Raw genomic sequence first — 15,742 nt, 5'->3', positions numbered from 1 at the left:
CTGAGATACCACGCACGGAGGGGAGTGTCTGCAAAGGAGACCAAGCACGCACAAAAAAAATCAATGCCCACAGCGGTGTCATACACCACCATGGTGGACGAAACAGTTCACAATCAACACGTGCGCAAACGCGTTCACATGCAAGGATGACGTGCATGGCAAGAAACAGTCGTTTTTTGTTGTAGTTCGTGGGTGTGTACAAGTGTGCGCGTATCGGTGACACACGCCCGAACACGTACATGCACGACGGAAGTGCACGTGGGAAACGACACCCAGCAATGTCAACTGCACTCCCAAACAGCTGCGACGTTACACGACATTGCATCACCCTATCTTCGATAAGAATCTAGCAGCAGAGAAGAAACGAAACGCCGCTCCACACACAAACACATGCATATACGTATATATACCTAAAGAGGCGTCCGTATGCAGGAAAACGCAAGAGGCGCTTTACAGCCTTGAGGAGGATACGAAAATCGTACGAGGCGGCTTCCCAAGAGCAGGGAGTCGAACACTGGCTGTGCAAGAAACGTGGGGTCAGGTCAGCGATGATACGGGCCGTAGCGGAAGCGAGAGGGTGTAGCGCCGGTTTACACAGCTCTCACTCCTTCTTCCTCCAGCATGCCTGCGTTGCATTCCCTTTCCTCGGCCGCTCGACGTTACGTCGGTTGCGTAGCCTGTGTTCGTCGGAGCACGGCCGTTTCACTTGGGCTTACGGTAGTACCGGGCAGGCACGAACGGCGGAGTGACCACCACAGCAGCCACGCGGCGGCCCCGCACAACCAGGTCCACCTTCACGCCATCCTTGGCCAGCTCACGGTCCAGGTAACCGATGGCGATGTTCTTCTTCAAGCACGGAGACGGACAGCCACTGGTCACCTCGCCCACCGGTTTCCCACCCACCTCGATGACCGTCTTCTCACGAGCGACCGGACCAGTGGAAACGAGGCCCACTCGCAGCCGCGGCACAGCGCCCTTGCTGGCGTTGTCTCGCAAGTACTTAATGGGCTCGTAGCCGATGAAGCCGCCCTCCGCCATTCGGCGCTTCGAAATCACCCACATGAAGCGAGCCGCCACAGGGTTGATATCCTCCGTCAGCTCGTGACCGTACAGGTTCAATCCCGCCTCCAGGCGAAGGCTGTCGCGAGCACCCAGGCCGATCATTTCCGCCTTCCTCGACATGAGGAGCTCCACAAGCGCTACAATGTCCGTGTTCGACACAGACAATTCGAAGCCGTCCTCGCCCGTGTAGCCGCACCGCGTCACCTGCACTTCCATGCCCTTGATGTTCACCCTCTGGCGGCACTGCATGAAGCCCATGCCCGGCACGTCATCCATGAACTCGGAGAGGATCGCGGCGGCCTGCGGGCCCTGCAGCGCAATAAGCGAGCGATCCAGCGGCACAAGCTGCACATCCGCACCCTTCATCGCGCTCTCACGCAGCACACTCTCCATGTGCGCCACATCCTTCTCCTTACACCCAGCGTTCAGCACAAGGAACAGATGGTCGGCCATCTTCGTCACGATGCAGTCGTCCTTGATGCCTCCTTGCGCGTTCGTCAGCATAGTCAGCGCCCCGTGTCCAGCCCGGATGCGCTGGAGGTCCACCGGGGTGACGTGCTCCAAGAACCTCTCGCGGTCCGCGCCGCGAACCTCGTACTGGCCCACATGCGATACATCGAATATGCCGGCAACCTCGCGAGTGTACAAGTGCTCCTTCAGCACACCCAGCCTGCCATAGGAGATGGGCATGTGATAGCCCGCGAATGCATCCATCTTCGCTTGCTGAGCGAGATGGAAGAGGTGGAGTGCCGTCTTCTTGAGGGAGGCGCTCATGGCTGCGGTGGGAAAGCAATGAGAGGGTGGGAGGATTGCTGTGGCGTGGGAGCGTGTCTAGAAAAGAAACGAACGATTGCGAATGATCGAGGCGAATGGAAACTTCTTGAGCTGCGATGGCACAGAAAAAGAGCTGAGTGCTTGGCAACCGGTCCGTTTTCAGTGGCTTGTCGAGTCTTCAAGAGGGAGAGATGGGAGCGTGTGTAGTCCGTCGATGAGCGCACCAAAAGAGGTGAAAGGGATGAAACGCTAGAGTTGATGTATTTCTTCTGGGCCCCACGCTCTGTTTTCTGGGGCGGGGGCAAGATGGATGAGAAGGATAGGGAGACGACAACTCGTTTTCATTTTTCAAAGAAAAACAGAGAAGCAGAGAGAAAGAGACGCACAGAAAAAAGGAGGTGGGCAATTCGCCCTTACGTTTCTTGGTGGTTAATGAGCCTTTGGTGCTGTCGCACCGCGAGCGGTGTTGCAAACCCGCGCCGGCCACCACATCAAGAAAGCGAGGAAATTATTAAAGAGTGAAGAAGAGGAAAAAGGGTGAAGGTCGAGGCTTCGATGACGTATGGGTGAAGCAAGGAGGGTGCTTGCTTGTGGTGTCAGGGGTCCATGAAGCGCATGGGGGGAAGCACGGGTCTTTTGTGGTGTGGCATGCGCTACACTCCCCTTTAATATATATCTTTTTGCGTTTTTGCCGCGCCGCTACTCCGCCGTCATCTCTCCGGCTCACAGAGGTGCGGAGAGGCTCCACAGGTAGAAGACGCTGTGCGCGTCCACCCGCTCCCTCTTTTTCCCTCGGAAAAGAGGGCGGCCTTGATAGGTCTAGTGTTGGTGCGTGTGCAGTTTTGTCGGGGCAATGGGACAATATCAGAAAGGAAACGAAGAGACCCTCTCCCCAGTAAAAAAAAAACGTAAGTCATCAATCACTCTTCCACTTCTGCATCGCGCCCGCTCCTCTACTCATGTTCAAGAAAAGACACAAGAGAGCAGGCGATATTTGGGGAGGGGGCGCAGCAAAGCCGACGGCACACGCGCACGGAGAAGAGTTTGAAATTTCGCAAGCAGTAAATTACAAAAAGCCGAAGAGAGGAACACGAAAGTCCGAATATATATATATATATATTGTATTTCTTTGTTTACATACATGAATATATAAATATGCGAAGACAACGCAAAAGGAAACAGAAAAGGAAAGCCGCAGAACTGAACACAAAACACAGGCAGAGGGCGAAGGAGCGAGCGAGGGAGAGAGAGAGAGAGACAGCATGCACATACCTCTGTGTCCGTGCACAGATCAGCGCCGCCATGCAAGCACATGTGCATGCAGACGAGAGAGCATGTGCAACTTCGAGTAGTATCGACTCGGGCGCTACAACGAGAAATACAGAATACACGTGAACAGCCGTAGACATGTGCGTCTGAACGGCGAAAGATAACGGTGAGAAGAGAGAGAAGGCCGGTAGGGGAGGTGTGTGTGTGTGTGTGCGCGCGCCTGTGTTTGCACGCGTGTCTGTGTCCTCTTTACGAAGCACCTTGCCCTTCTCCCTCGCCACCCATCTCTCGTGTCAGAATGCGACAGCCGTTAAAAGAGCATATGTGTAAGTAGATGTATATGGGGGAGGGGAGGGGGTATATTTTCTTTGCTCATTCTTCAGCTTGGCGGATTCCCTGCTGGACATGTTGCTGTCAATGTCATCAGAGCCCGAGCGGTGAGCCATCCTCCTTTCATTGTGCTCCCATTTGAATGTCTGCTGGATTCCACCGCTGCTTTGTTTTTTCGGCTCTTCGCTTTTTTTTTCTCCCTCCTCTGCTGCTTCCCCTCCACCTCCCTTCCCGCAACGTGCGTGAAAAAACGCGGCACACACGCGCACACACCTCCAACCAGGGAGACAGGGACACGCTGCACATCAAACATGGTGCACGAAAAGGAAGGAGACACGCAGAGTGCAACAATGAGCACCCATGTCTGTACTGAGTGTACGGACGCGTGCGAAGTATGGGACGCCGTAAGCACAAGGAAAAAGCGAAAAGAGAAATGCAAGAGAGTGCAAGAGAGAATGGGAAGGAAGGCAACGTGAAGGAGGATGAGAGAGGGCTGTGGATTCTGAACGAATAGCAGAAAAACCAAAGAAGCTCAATGGCACGTTAGAAGAAGAGACGAGACGAATATCAAAGAAAAGGCGGAAGGTCCAACGACATACACCACCACCAGGGACGAAAGAGGGGCGGGGGGGGGGGCCAATGAAAAAGATGCAAACAAACAACGCCAGAAGGCGAGGGCAGAAAACTATATATGGCGGCACACGCATACAAGCACACGCCTGTACGCACATATAGGCGCGCCGACACAAGTTCAGATGCAGACAGGCACATAGGTAGATAGGGGCGCCTTTTGCTCTACAATCTCTGAGTACGCGCCTGAATAGAAGCGACATGCCTGGCACATGAGCATGTGTGGGATAGGAATGTGTGCAGGTGTGTCTACGGATGCCTGAGTTCTGGACACCGCTTCCTTTTTTAGTGCCCGGCATCGCTCCTTGCGCTTCGGTTGTGGACCATAAAACAAACGAGAAGAGAAAGAAATACTGTAACAACAGAGGAGACAGACAGAGGGGAGGGAGGCTGGATGGAGAAAGGGGGTGGCAAGTGAGAATTGGCGATCAAAACGAAAAAATAATGAACCAAAAAAGAAACGGGAAGCCTATATGTATGTGTATATGTATACCTGTACCATTACGGCGTAGGCTTTTTCGGGTGTGCGTGTGAAAACGGGAGCAGTACATAAAGGGGGAAGGGAAGGGATCGGCACCTGGTGAAAACGTTCATCGTCATTAGAAAGAACCGATGTCGAGCACACACGTCTGCACCAGCGCCCATCCTCGCCCCACCCCACCACGCAACCGACAAGTCACGTCCAGAAGAACGAATATAAGCCGTTCAGTGGGGACGGAAGAAGAGGTAGAGGGAAAGAGAGAGTGAGCACGGGAGAGAGAGCGCTGGAAGCGAATGAGAAGCAATCGCGGCACACATGAGTGCGGTCTCAAGTTACCTTAGAGTCCGCCACCCTTCCCTCACCTCCTTCACCCCCCCCCCGATCACCGCCACCCCCTTCCCGTGACTTTTTCATTTTCGTCTTCTCGTTGAGAAAGACACCGCCGGGCATGACGAGGGTTGGAGATAACGGAGACGGAGAAGAAGGGAGGGCGAGGGAGGAGGGTGAGACTTGCTTGCCAGCATTGCCCTTTTGTTTGCTTCCTCCTCGTTTCTTCACTCCCATGTGCGCGTGTGTCTTGGCAGACGGAGAGGGACACAACAAAAATTGCACAGCTATCATGCACTGCGTCGCTAAATTGAAAAACAAAATCGAAAGAAAGAGGCGTGGAACATGTGGCCGAGGCAGCAAGACACATTCACGACGCAAAGACTGAGCCCCCCCCTCCTCCAACAAAAAAAAGACAGAGAAAACGAGATGCGGCATTGTCTGTTGCCTCGGTGAGGTGCACGTTAGGGAGGAGAGCAAGAACGAGAGACGGTAACACAAGACACAACAGAGACATACAAAAGGCGGAAAAGGACACAGAGAGGGAGAGAGGGATAAAGACATCGAACTTTGAAAAGAGCAGAACGTTGGCACAAAGACAGCACTAAATGTCATCCAGAGTGATGAGAGAGCAGAGCAGTACAATAACACGTGAAAGAATGAGGACGATGTTCCACTAAGAGAGAGAGACGCAATGCACGCGGGGCAGAGTGAAGCCTCACGGCACCCTGCCCTTTCTTTGCTGTGTGCACTTGCTCCACCCATGATCCTCAACCCCTAGCCACAGGCGTGTGCGTTTCACCGTGCTTCCATTGAAGCGTGCCTTCCGTCTACCCCCCCCCTCTTCCAACGTGCTCCGCAAGGGAATCGCTGAAGCGCAGAGTCGCATGAAAAGCGAAAGAGGCAGAGGAGACGCAGGCCCGCGCACAACAGAAAATGAGCACGAACGTCGGCTAAAAGTAAAATCCGATCAAAAAGAACACATGAGAACGCAAAGAGAGGCGGTAGAGCATGGCGACGTGAAGGTGGGACAGTCGAAACGAAAAAAGCGGTGGGGCGGAAGGTAATTAGGGAAGTATGGGGGCGGGGCGTCGATCTGCGCTACCCACGCACGTTCAGGCACTCCCTACTGCCTCCATCGCTCGTCACCAAATACATCTAGAAAGTGCTTTCTTCTCATGCATGTTCTAAATGACAGTCTGTGCGTGCCTCCCTCTCTCTCTCTCTCTCGCCTGCTTGCTCCACGCCTCACCGTGGCATTGAGCTATGATGCGATATTTTTAATGGTAGGGGTCCGCCTTTCCTCGGTTCCCTTTACTGGGGGCTTGCGGTAGTACCGGGCAGGCACGAACGGCGGAGTGACCACCACAGCAGCCACGCGGCGGCCCCGCACAACCAGGTCCACCTTCACGCCATCCTTGGCCAGCTCACGGTCCAGGTAACCGATGGCGATGTTCTTCTTCAAGCACGGAGACGGACAGCCACTGGTCACCTCGCCCACCGGTTTCCCACCCACCTCGATGACCGTCTTCTCACGAGCGACCGGACCAGTGGAAACGAGGCCCACTCGCAGCCGCGGCACAGCGCCCTTGCTGGCGTTGTCTCGCAAGTACTTAATGGGCTCGTAGCCGATGAAGCCGCCCTCCGCCATTCGGCGCTTCGAAATCACCCACATGAAGCGAGCCGCCACAGGGTTGATATCCTCCGTCAGCTCGTGACCGTACAGGTTCAATCCCGCCTCCAGGCGAAGGCTGTCGCGAGCACCCAGGCCGATCATTTCCGCCTTCCTCGACATGAGGAGCTCCACAAGCGCTACAATGTCCGTGTTCGACACAGACAATTCGAAGCCGTCCTCGCCCGTGTAGCCGCACCGCGTCACCTGCACTTCCATGCCCTTGATGTTCACCCTCTGGCGGCACTGCATGAAGCCCATGCCCGGCACGTCATCCATGAACTCGGAGAGGATCGCGGCGGCCTGCGGGCCCTGCAGCGCAATAAGCGAGCGATCCAGCGGCACAAGCTGCACATCCGCACCCTTCATCGCGCTCTCACGCAGCACACTCTCCATGTGCGCCACATCCTTCTCCTTACACCCAGCGTTCAGCACAAGGAACAGATGGTCGGCCATCTTCGTCACGATGCAGTCGTCCTTGATGCCTCCTTGCGCGTTCGTCAGCATAGTCAGCGCCCCGTGTCCAGCCCGGATGCGCTGGAGGTCCACCGGGGTGACGTGCTCCAAGAACCTCTCGCGGTCCGCGCCGCGAACCTCGTACTGGCCCACATGCGATACATCGAATATGCCGGCAACCTCGCGAGTGTACAAGTGCTCCTTCAGCACACCCAGCCTGCCATAGGAGATGGGCATGTGATAGCCCGCGAATGCATCCATCTTCGCTTGCTGAGCGAGATGGAAGAGGTGGAGTGCCGTCTTCTTGAGGGAGGCGCTCATGGTTGCGGGGTAATCTATCGTGAGGAGGACCCTAGGCGGCAGCGGGGGTGGCGTGGAAAGAAAAAGGAGAGCCTTCGAGGCAGCGGCAGAGAGGTCAGGCGTGGTACCTTGCGTGAGGTGGGGAGCGTGAGGGTAAGTGATTCCGTGGAAGGGGAGGGAAATCGCAAGTAAAGGGGCGGGGCGGCTAAGCGTGGTGATGGTGGTGGTGACGGAAAAGAGATATTGACGGAGACAAGGCAAAAGAAAAATCTAGGTAGGGGTAGAAAACCTCGACCGCTGTGCAACGCAAGAGAGCGAGTAGGCGAAAAAAGTGCAAACCAAGGTCATCGGCACAGCTGAGATGCAGCCGTGCAGGCCAAGACACCCCGACACACTCGCGCACAAAACACGAGAGTGGATGGATAATGGAGGCGGAGAGGGGAAGAGGAACGACATGGAGAAAAAAACAGCGGACACAAGAACAAAGGTGCAAGGCGAAAAGAATAAAGAGTAAAGCACATGAGCAGTCCAAGTTCCACCAGGCGGCGATGCAGACGTGGGGATCAGGAAGAGGGAGGAAAGCACGCTGGAGTGGTTGTGCACGCGCTCCTTCAGTATGGTCGCCTTTTCCTGCGGCTGCCTCCACTGCTATTGCTGCTAATCGATATCTGTTCGCGGCAATTTGTAGTGCGAGTGTGTGCCCCCCCCCCGCGGCGCGGAGCACGTGAGCCACGCTTTTCGTTTTCGCTTTATTGCCGCTCCATGTCTCTCCTCCCTTCAGCTCGTGTGCGCTTTTATTCAGGAACGATGTGAGCTGTGGTGGCTGGGAGGGAAGCAGGGAGGGAGGGAGAGGCAGGGGAGATCGCGCACCATCATACCAAGCACGATGGCGTTGAGTTTTTCACCTCCGTGTCGGTGTGTACGAATGCGCATATGTGCATGTTTGTGTGTGTATGTGTGTGTGTGTGTATGTCGCTGAGCGGATGTGCGCTGGTGTATTCGCATGCACCACCCTGAACTGGCTGCTTGAAGAATCGGGAGCGCGCAAGCACAGTCGATTCCCTCTTCTTGCAAAACTTCTTCCTCCGCTTCTCCGCAGCGTTATGCAACGTCGTACTTGCGCAAGATCGCTTGCTTCCGCCGCTCAAGCTCCGCCGCTGACAGCAAGAGCGACGGGCCCGAGGCAGCTGAGGGGTGATCCGTCGATGACCGCAGGCTTCTGGCTGGCGAAACAGTCGGCGCAGCTAGGCCGGCCCTCGCAACGACCCGTTCCGTTGTTACCCCTCTCGGTACATCAGCCTCTGCCGTGGTGGCTCTAGAGGAAGGCAACGAGGCCGAGGTTGAAGGAGAAGGCGACGGTGACACGTGTTGGTTGTGCAAACCGCTGTGAAAGCGGTGGTGATCGATTAGACGGCGCTCCTCGGCATCATCCATTTCGTCATCGGACGTAGCGGGGGAGCGCAAGGCGCCGGGCAGGTGAAGTGAAGAGTACAGCGAATGAGCTGTACTACGGTACGGCGTGCTCTCTGCGTGGCGAGAAGCATCCGTCAACGGTGCCGCGCCACTGGCTGCAATGTGCTCTTGTGTGCCACGTGTGGGAGCCGCGGAAGGTTCTGCGAGCGGTGCACTAGCGAGTGCAGCCGATGAAGGAGTGAAGGTTTGTTCCAGCAGCGTGCGGTGCAGCGTTGCTGTGTGCACTTGAGAGTCATTCCTCTGCGTTCCGAGCTTCTCGGTGGCGCTGCGAAGCTGGGCCTGTAGTGCGTCACTCTTGTGCTCCAGCACCTGTCGTCGTCGCTCGCCATCGCTCAACTGCGCCTCTGCTCGCTCCCACGCTTCCCGCTGCTGCCGAAGATCTGCCCGCAACGCAGCTATGGTTTCGGCTTGCTCAGCAAGTGCTGCTTCCATGGCCGGATTCGATGCTCGTTCTCTGACGTATGCGCCTAGCAACGCGACCAGCTCATCGCTTGCCCACTGCACTTCGTGGGTTCCAGCTGTGGAGAACGCCATGGCGAGTACCTCCTGTACCCGATTGCAGAGACTCTGGCTCACCTCCTGATGGGCTTGCGCTGCCAAGTCCTGCTGCCGCTGCGCCTCACCCTCTGCACGCGCTCCCTGTGAGGCTTCATCGGCTTCGGCGGTAGCGGTTTCCGCGCGCCGGCACCGCTGCTCCCACCTGTCTCGGTCCTGGTGCGCCGCGTCAAGGGCACTGCTGAGGATGTCGACAAGACGCGTGAGGCGGTTTAAGGCGCGCTGCACGACCGGGTTTGCACCGTGGCAGGCGCTGCGGGCCTCTGCGCACGCCGTCTTGAGACTTTCTTGCTCGAATGGGAGAGAAGAGGATGCGTGCAAGACGCTGAAGCTCGACGCGCAATCTCTGCTCGCATCGCCGGTGCCACAATAGGGCGGCACTGATGCTGCATCCATCTGAAGACGCGCATTCGAGCTACGTAGGCTGCTCAGCGTCAGTAGCAGCGCTCGCATCTGTGCACAAAATGCATCCTTTCGCATAGCGGGCACGCCGGTGAGTTGCGCCATCATCGCAGCTGTCACGGTCTCCTCGTACGCGGCAGCATCTGCGCTGTCAGAGTTGGTTGGCACTGACGCGAGAGCCGCTGCTGCGATATCCGCGATGGAGCAGAACACCTGACGAAGCTGCTGCAGCGTGGAGTCGTACACTTGCTGACTTTCGTGATATTCGCGATACAGTTGAACGGCAGTGGCCTCTGCAGCCTCCGCTCGCTGCGCAAGTGCGGCCCATTGTTGTGGCGACGGTGCAGCGTTGGCGCCGCCATCGTGCACTGACGCCGCTGTCAGTGTCACCTCCAACTGCCGAATGGCGTGTAGATGGTCGAGCTCTGCCTTTGCTAGCTGACTGTGCAGAGTGGCAGACGCGCGCATCTCGACCGCCGCCTCCGACCCGCGCTGCTGCGTTAGGAGCAGCTGGCTGACTGCCTTAACGTGCTGCAGCTCTTCCCTCAGCAGCTGGTTCTGCGTGTAAAGGTGAGGAGTGCACGCAGTGGATGGAAAGGGGCGCAAGAGAGTGGATGGAGGCGGCAGCGTTGCCATGACGAGCTCGCCACCAGAAGTGGCAGGTGCGCGTGCCGCGCCATGGACTAACGTCGAGTCGAAAGCCCCGCGTGGCGAGTGCTTCGAAGCCTCCGTGCCCCTATTGCTGCACCTGCTAGGTGCGCACCAAGCACCGGCATCCTGAAAAGCCCGTGCCGAGCTCTGCTCGTGTGTCCGCATCCACCGCGGCGGTGGGGCGAGGTGATTTGAAGAAGTGTCAGCTGATAAAGCGGTAGAGCGGAGAGGCAGTCGCAACGGCGCCGCCGGCGTCGCCGTCGTGGGCGCTGTGGCGACCGATGGAGGAGATGACAAACGTGTAACGCTGCGCGGGGCCCCAGAGTCCGCTTGTCCACGTGACTCCTCCTCGTCTATGGCGAACACACCCGTGTTGCTGCTGCTGCACTCGCTGAAACCCATATCCGTTCTGCGCTCCACGGCGAGCACGCTTTCGGGGGACTGCAGGAAGGCGGCTAGCTGAGGATCTACCGGCTGTGCAAAGTCAACAGCGAACTGATGGCCACGGGCTAAGCGCACTAGGAAGTAAAAGAGAACCAGCAGGTTGAAGCAGTACCGTGTGTGCCCGCGCTCAACAGCCTGTTGACTGCACAAGTGGGTCGGGATCCCATGGCGCCGAAGGCAACTGATGAGCAGAGACCAGTTCTTGGCAGCATCACGGGTACCGCGCCGCTGTAGGCGCACAATAGCGTTGTCGATCTCATCAGGGAAAAGCTGCCGTGTCAAGGCGAGGTAGATGAGCCCATCCTTAAGGTCGCCGTACTTGTCGCAGGGAGAGATGCCAGTGACGCTGGCAGCCCAGGCGAGCAACTCTGCTTTGCCGAGCAAGATGGATTCGCTAATTACACGCATACGATAAAGTGATTACTACGGAGGGCGGAGTTGGTGGATCAAAGATGGCAGCCAGAAAGAGAGGAGCGGATGCCGCCCGTCGTGTCACTGCCCGACACAAAATACGCGTGCGCACTGTGACGAAAAGGGAACGGAAAGAGAGCCCTGTGAGACCGCTATGCAGTCACCTTCACCTACACCGGAGCCCAGACGCGACCGTCGCTTGACAATGCTCGTGTTGACTGGGTGGTGGCCGTCGACTGGTGCTTGCTTGCCTTTTTTCTTCTCGCTTCGACGGTGTCATTCTATTCGCCCTCGTTTGTTTTTTCGGGAAGGAGGAGGGGTTTTCCACCGTCTCTCACTCGCCTTTCCTTCCGCCTCCGCGTGGCTGTCGAGGACCAGAAAGGAAAAAAAGAGTGAGGGGACCCGGTGTGAGTGTATGTCGGGTGTACGTGCTCTGGGCGCAGCTAAACCAAGGTGTAGACAAACAACACGTGCCTGACCCAGCTCTGAAGCAGAGAGGAGAGGCGGCACGGAGGCGATTGTGCGCACGACAGACCGAAGAGACGCGACACTCCGAGCAAACACAAGCTTGCTGGATGAGCAACAGATGTGGATCTAAGGGAAGGAGAAAACATGCGATAATGGACGTACACCCGCAGCGCGCTCAGAACACGCGGGAGCGAAGACAGAGAAGCGCAGCACTGCAGCCACAGCGTCGGTGTCGCGCAACGCTGGTCTATGAAGTTTGATGGCAGACGCTGCAACGCTGAGGACTTGCACGTGCATGACCGAGAAGAAAAGTCAGTGCACGCCCATGCGAAAAAAATGATGAGGGGCGTGGCGAGTGCACAGAGACTATCTTGAGAGGGAAGGACAAGAAAAGAGCCGGAGGGAGAGAAAGCTATGAGGCAACGAGGCGGGTGCGCAAGATACGCACAGCCCATAATACATATGTATACATATATGCTTCCATACCGGCTCGCAGGGCACAGGCAGCTGTGCGGCGGTGGGCGCGGGTGCGCAAGAGCATGTGCATGGAGGAAACAAGACGAGACCGGACAGGGCAAGAGACGAGGAGACGAGCGAGAGGGCTTCACAACGTCCGGAGAACGGATACCACAGCCTTGGCGTCGCAGCAGTACCGGCGCCGTCGCACCGAGGGAGCGTGTGAGAGAGAGAGAGAGAGCCTCTTCATCCAGAGAAGACAGCGGGGCCCCACTGGCCACCTTTCTCGTTTTTGCCCGCGACACCGCACTGGCAACAGCGCCTACACAGTGAGAGCTGCTGCATCGAGCGTCATCGCGCACGTCGATTCATCTCTAACTCCGCGCGTTACACAAACGGTACCTCTTCTCCACTCCTTTACGAGCTCGCTGAACCCCTGCAGTACTGGCATACTTGGTGTCTCGCGGGCTCTTGTGAAGCTCCCGTCGTTGTTGTTGTTGCTTGCAATTTCCACCACTGCCTCTCCTTTTTACACCCTATGGAAGAGATGCTCTGCTGTCGTAACGATTGAGAGGAACACCCACCTGCAACAACACTCGTCTCGCTCTGACGGTCTTTCTCGTCGTCGTTCGCACAACGCTGAGTACCGCACACAGGCGCTGATTAATGTGAGCCAACAATAAAGACGTCGACAAGCAAAAATGCACGCCCACACACACACACACACTGACACGCGCTTTGCTCTTGGTGGCGCTCGGTTCTGCTATTCAACCCGAGCGCGCGCCACTAGATGAGGAAGGAGAGAAGCACGAGCGGTCTCTTGAATGTGTGGACAGCGATTCCTGCGCACCCTCACGGAAGAAGACGGAACGGAAATCTGCAAGACATGCAGCCCGAAAAAGAGAAGGAGGGAATCACACATACACCCCTCTGGTGGCGCACACACGTGCACACGCCTCCCATCAAGAGGCACACATCCACCCCAGCGTACACACGTGCACCCGCGGCTCTCTACCACCACATGAACACGAGAGCACCGAATAGCCCAGAAACGCAGACGCAGCCCCACAGAGAGTGAGAAGGCGCCTGCGCCCGTTGCTGGAGTGCTACGCGCACACAGAGGTGCCCTTCCGCTATGCCGCAGTGCGATGCCTCCAGGAGAGACAAAAGCGATGTGAAGGAGAGAGGGAGAGGGGCAAAGACGCACCGAGGCCGTTTACGCGACGGTAAGTCCGATTTAGATGCCGGCGATACACACGAGAGCACATCGAGGGAGCAGGGGAGGGAGAGGGCGCACAGAAGAAGAGATGCAGGGGAGGAAGCACCAGCTCTGCTGCGGTGTGCCTTGTGGATGCAAGAAGGGAGGAGAAGGCAAAATAGAAGGCTCTTCGTCTGCTCTCTCCCCTCCTGCTCTTCTCTTCGGGCTTTCTCTCCCCTTGTCTCCGTTCGCACACCGTTGAAGGACATAGCATCAGGACCCGAACGTCACCGGCTCGTAGTTGGGCGCGTACGGCTTCACTACCTCTACGATCTTTCGAATAGCCTCCTCGTACGCCTTCCCAGTAGCCTTGTCGGCCTCCGTCTCCTGTCGCAGCACGCCGTTCTCCCACATCTGGACCATGCTAGCACCGCTCTCCGCGAAGTGGTACATGCCACGGCCATTCTTCACGTCGTCGCGGTACAGGCCTACGTAGTACTCCGTCTCCTGCGGGTTGAAGAAGTACACGCCGATACCGTTCATCTTGCCGTTGCGCCAGTGGCCCACGTATTTCTTGCCGCTGCGGCCGATCACATAGACGCCCCAGCCGCTGTGGTGGTTGTTATCGAACTGGCCCTCGTAGCTATCGCCTTCTGGGTGCAGCCAGTAGCCACGGCCGTGCTTCTTGGTGCCAAAGTACTGACCCGTGTACGTGGCGCCGGACGGGAATTGAAAAGTGCGCACCTCCGACGGTGGCGGCATCTCGCCCAACTCCTTTGGCGCCACCGCGCGCACAGCGTCCATCAACTCCTTTATCTTCACCGCGCACTCCACGATCTCGGACGGCGGCGTCTCCTCCTCCTGCAGCAGCGCGCCCATGTTCCACTTCTGCGTCGTCATCACGCCAGTCTCATACATGTAGTGACCATCGCCATCCTTCTTGTCTTTGGTGTAGTTGCCGAAGTAGTAAGCGGTGCAGTCGCGGTTGAAGAAGTACAGGCCCTCACCGTTCATCTGCCCAGCCTCCCAGTTGCCAAGGTATTTCTTGCCTGTCTCGGAGAAGATGTAGATGCCGAGACCGTTCTGCTTATTGTCCTTGTACTCGCCCTCGTACCTCTCTCCCTGCGGGTGGGTCCAGTGACCGCGGCCGGAGCGCATGTTGCCGTTGAAGGTGCCCTCGTAGACGGCCCCGGACTTGTACGTGTACGTCTTGATGGCGTCCATTTTGATGTTTGCTCAGCAAGACCCGCACAAAATGCGAAGACGCGTCACAAAAAAAAAAGACTGAAGCCCAACAGGGCGTGCGAGCGCGAGCACCGCTGCAACGAGCAACAAAATACAACCAAAAAAAAAAACTGTAAGCAGCAGATATGGGAGAGCACGCGCACGCGATGAAAGACACTAGGACGAGGCTACACTCGGAAGGAATTCCATGCCCTCTTGTTCACTCACAGGCGCCGTTCACGGCGCTATGATTGCCTTAAGCCTCCTTCTTGTGCGCGTGCGTGTGAGCGACGCCTGTGTTTCTTCAGATGGACTGGGTGGTGTACGTTGCACAGGGAGACAGAACAGCAGCACGCACGAGCCCGCAAAGCTGGAGAAACGAAAGAGGGAGAGAGAGGAGGGGAGCTGCGAGCGCTCGCTGCCCTTCTTTTTTTCTCTGTGTGTGTGGGGGGGGGGGCCTTCGCGTTGGCCTCACTCGATCGCGCGTTCCTTTCCTGCTGCTGAAGCACTAGTGGAAAACCTTTATATATCCGTATAAAAGGCAAACGGCACGCCGGGAGATCGCGAGAGGAGACACACGAAGAAGCGACAAACCTGCTGCAGCCTAAAAAAAGGGTGAGAGACAAGGGCGGTAGATATCGAAAAAAAAAAGAAAACACCGTAGGCGCGGAATGCCTGAGGGAGAACGGAAACACGGTAATGCGAAGAATGCAGGGAGTGAGAGAAAAACTCGAAGTTTTTATAGGTGTGTGGTGCTGTGTGATTGGGCAAGCCGTCACGTGGATTTATGAGCGAGGGGGAGGGGGCAACGGAGAGGTAAGGAAAAAGAGCATCGAGGAAGCGGTAACAGTGAGAGCGAGCATTCATTGGATTCGCACGCACGTGTGTGTGCGTGTGTGTGTTTGTGTGACTTAGGGGATGGGGAAAGGGCAGGAGAAAAGCCGCCATGGCAGAAACAGGAACCGCACTGTCGTCCTCTCTGCTTCTCCTGCTCCTCTCTCGCACTCGCGCCTGCATGTGAGTGTGTCTTCGACTCGCCAGCGGCCAAAGACACCATCGACAACGTCACCGCACACCCGCCATGCGCGAGAGGATAGAGAGAAAAAAGCAGAGGAGAACAGAGAGAGGCAACACCTCGCTCGCTGCAGCAGTCCCACCC

At 56.9% G+C, this 15,742-nt stretch overlaps 4 protein-coding genes across 4 annotated transcripts; all 4 read right to left on the bottom strand.

Moving 5' to 3' along the window:
- Positions 1-702: 702 nt before the first annotated feature.
- On the bottom strand, positions 703-1,836 carry GCVT-2 (putative glycine synthase; the record flags this gene model as incomplete). Its single annotated transcript, XM_001686912.1, has 1 exon — positions 703-1,836. One exon carries the CDS (start codon positions 1,834-1,836, stop codon positions 703-705), a length of 1,134 nt encoding a protein of 377 aa, XP_001686964.1.
- A 4,301-nt stretch (positions 1,837-6,137) lies between these two features.
- On the bottom strand, positions 6,138-7,322 carry GCVT1 (putative glycine synthase; the record flags this gene model as incomplete). The annotated part of the gene is made up of 1 exon (XM_001686911.1): positions 6,138-7,322. The coding sequence occupies one exon, from the start codon at positions 7,320-7,322 to the stop codon at positions 6,138-6,140; it is 1,185 nt and encodes a 394-aa protein (XP_001686963.1).
- Positions 7,323-8,402: 1,080 nt separating this feature from the next.
- On the bottom strand, positions 8,403-11,234 carry LMJF_36_3790 (conserved hypothetical protein; the record flags this gene model as incomplete). The annotated part of the gene is made up of 1 exon (XM_001686910.1): positions 8,403-11,234. One exon carries the CDS (start codon positions 11,232-11,234, stop codon positions 8,403-8,405), a length of 2,832 nt encoding a protein of 943 aa, XP_001686962.1.
- Positions 11,235-13,632: 2,398 nt separating this feature from the next.
- LMJF_36_3780 (conserved hypothetical protein) lies at positions 13,633-14,583 on the bottom strand (the record flags this gene model as incomplete). Its single annotated transcript, XM_001686909.1, has 1 exon — positions 13,633-14,583. The coding sequence occupies one exon, from the start codon at positions 14,581-14,583 to the stop codon at positions 13,633-13,635; it is 951 nt and encodes a 316-aa protein (XP_001686961.1).
- Between the last annotated feature and the right edge of the window lie 1,159 nt (positions 14,584-15,742).

The sequence above is a fragment of the Leishmania major genome, chromosome 36 (genome assembly GCF_000002725.2).
Source record: "Leishmania major strain Friedlin complete genome, chromosome 36".
In the NCBI taxonomy this organism is placed as follows: domain Eukaryota; phylum Euglenozoa; class Kinetoplastea; order Trypanosomatida; family Trypanosomatidae; genus Leishmania; species Leishmania major.
Note: the sequence above shows the minus strand (reverse complement) of the source record. Positions and strands in the feature narration are given on the sequence as shown.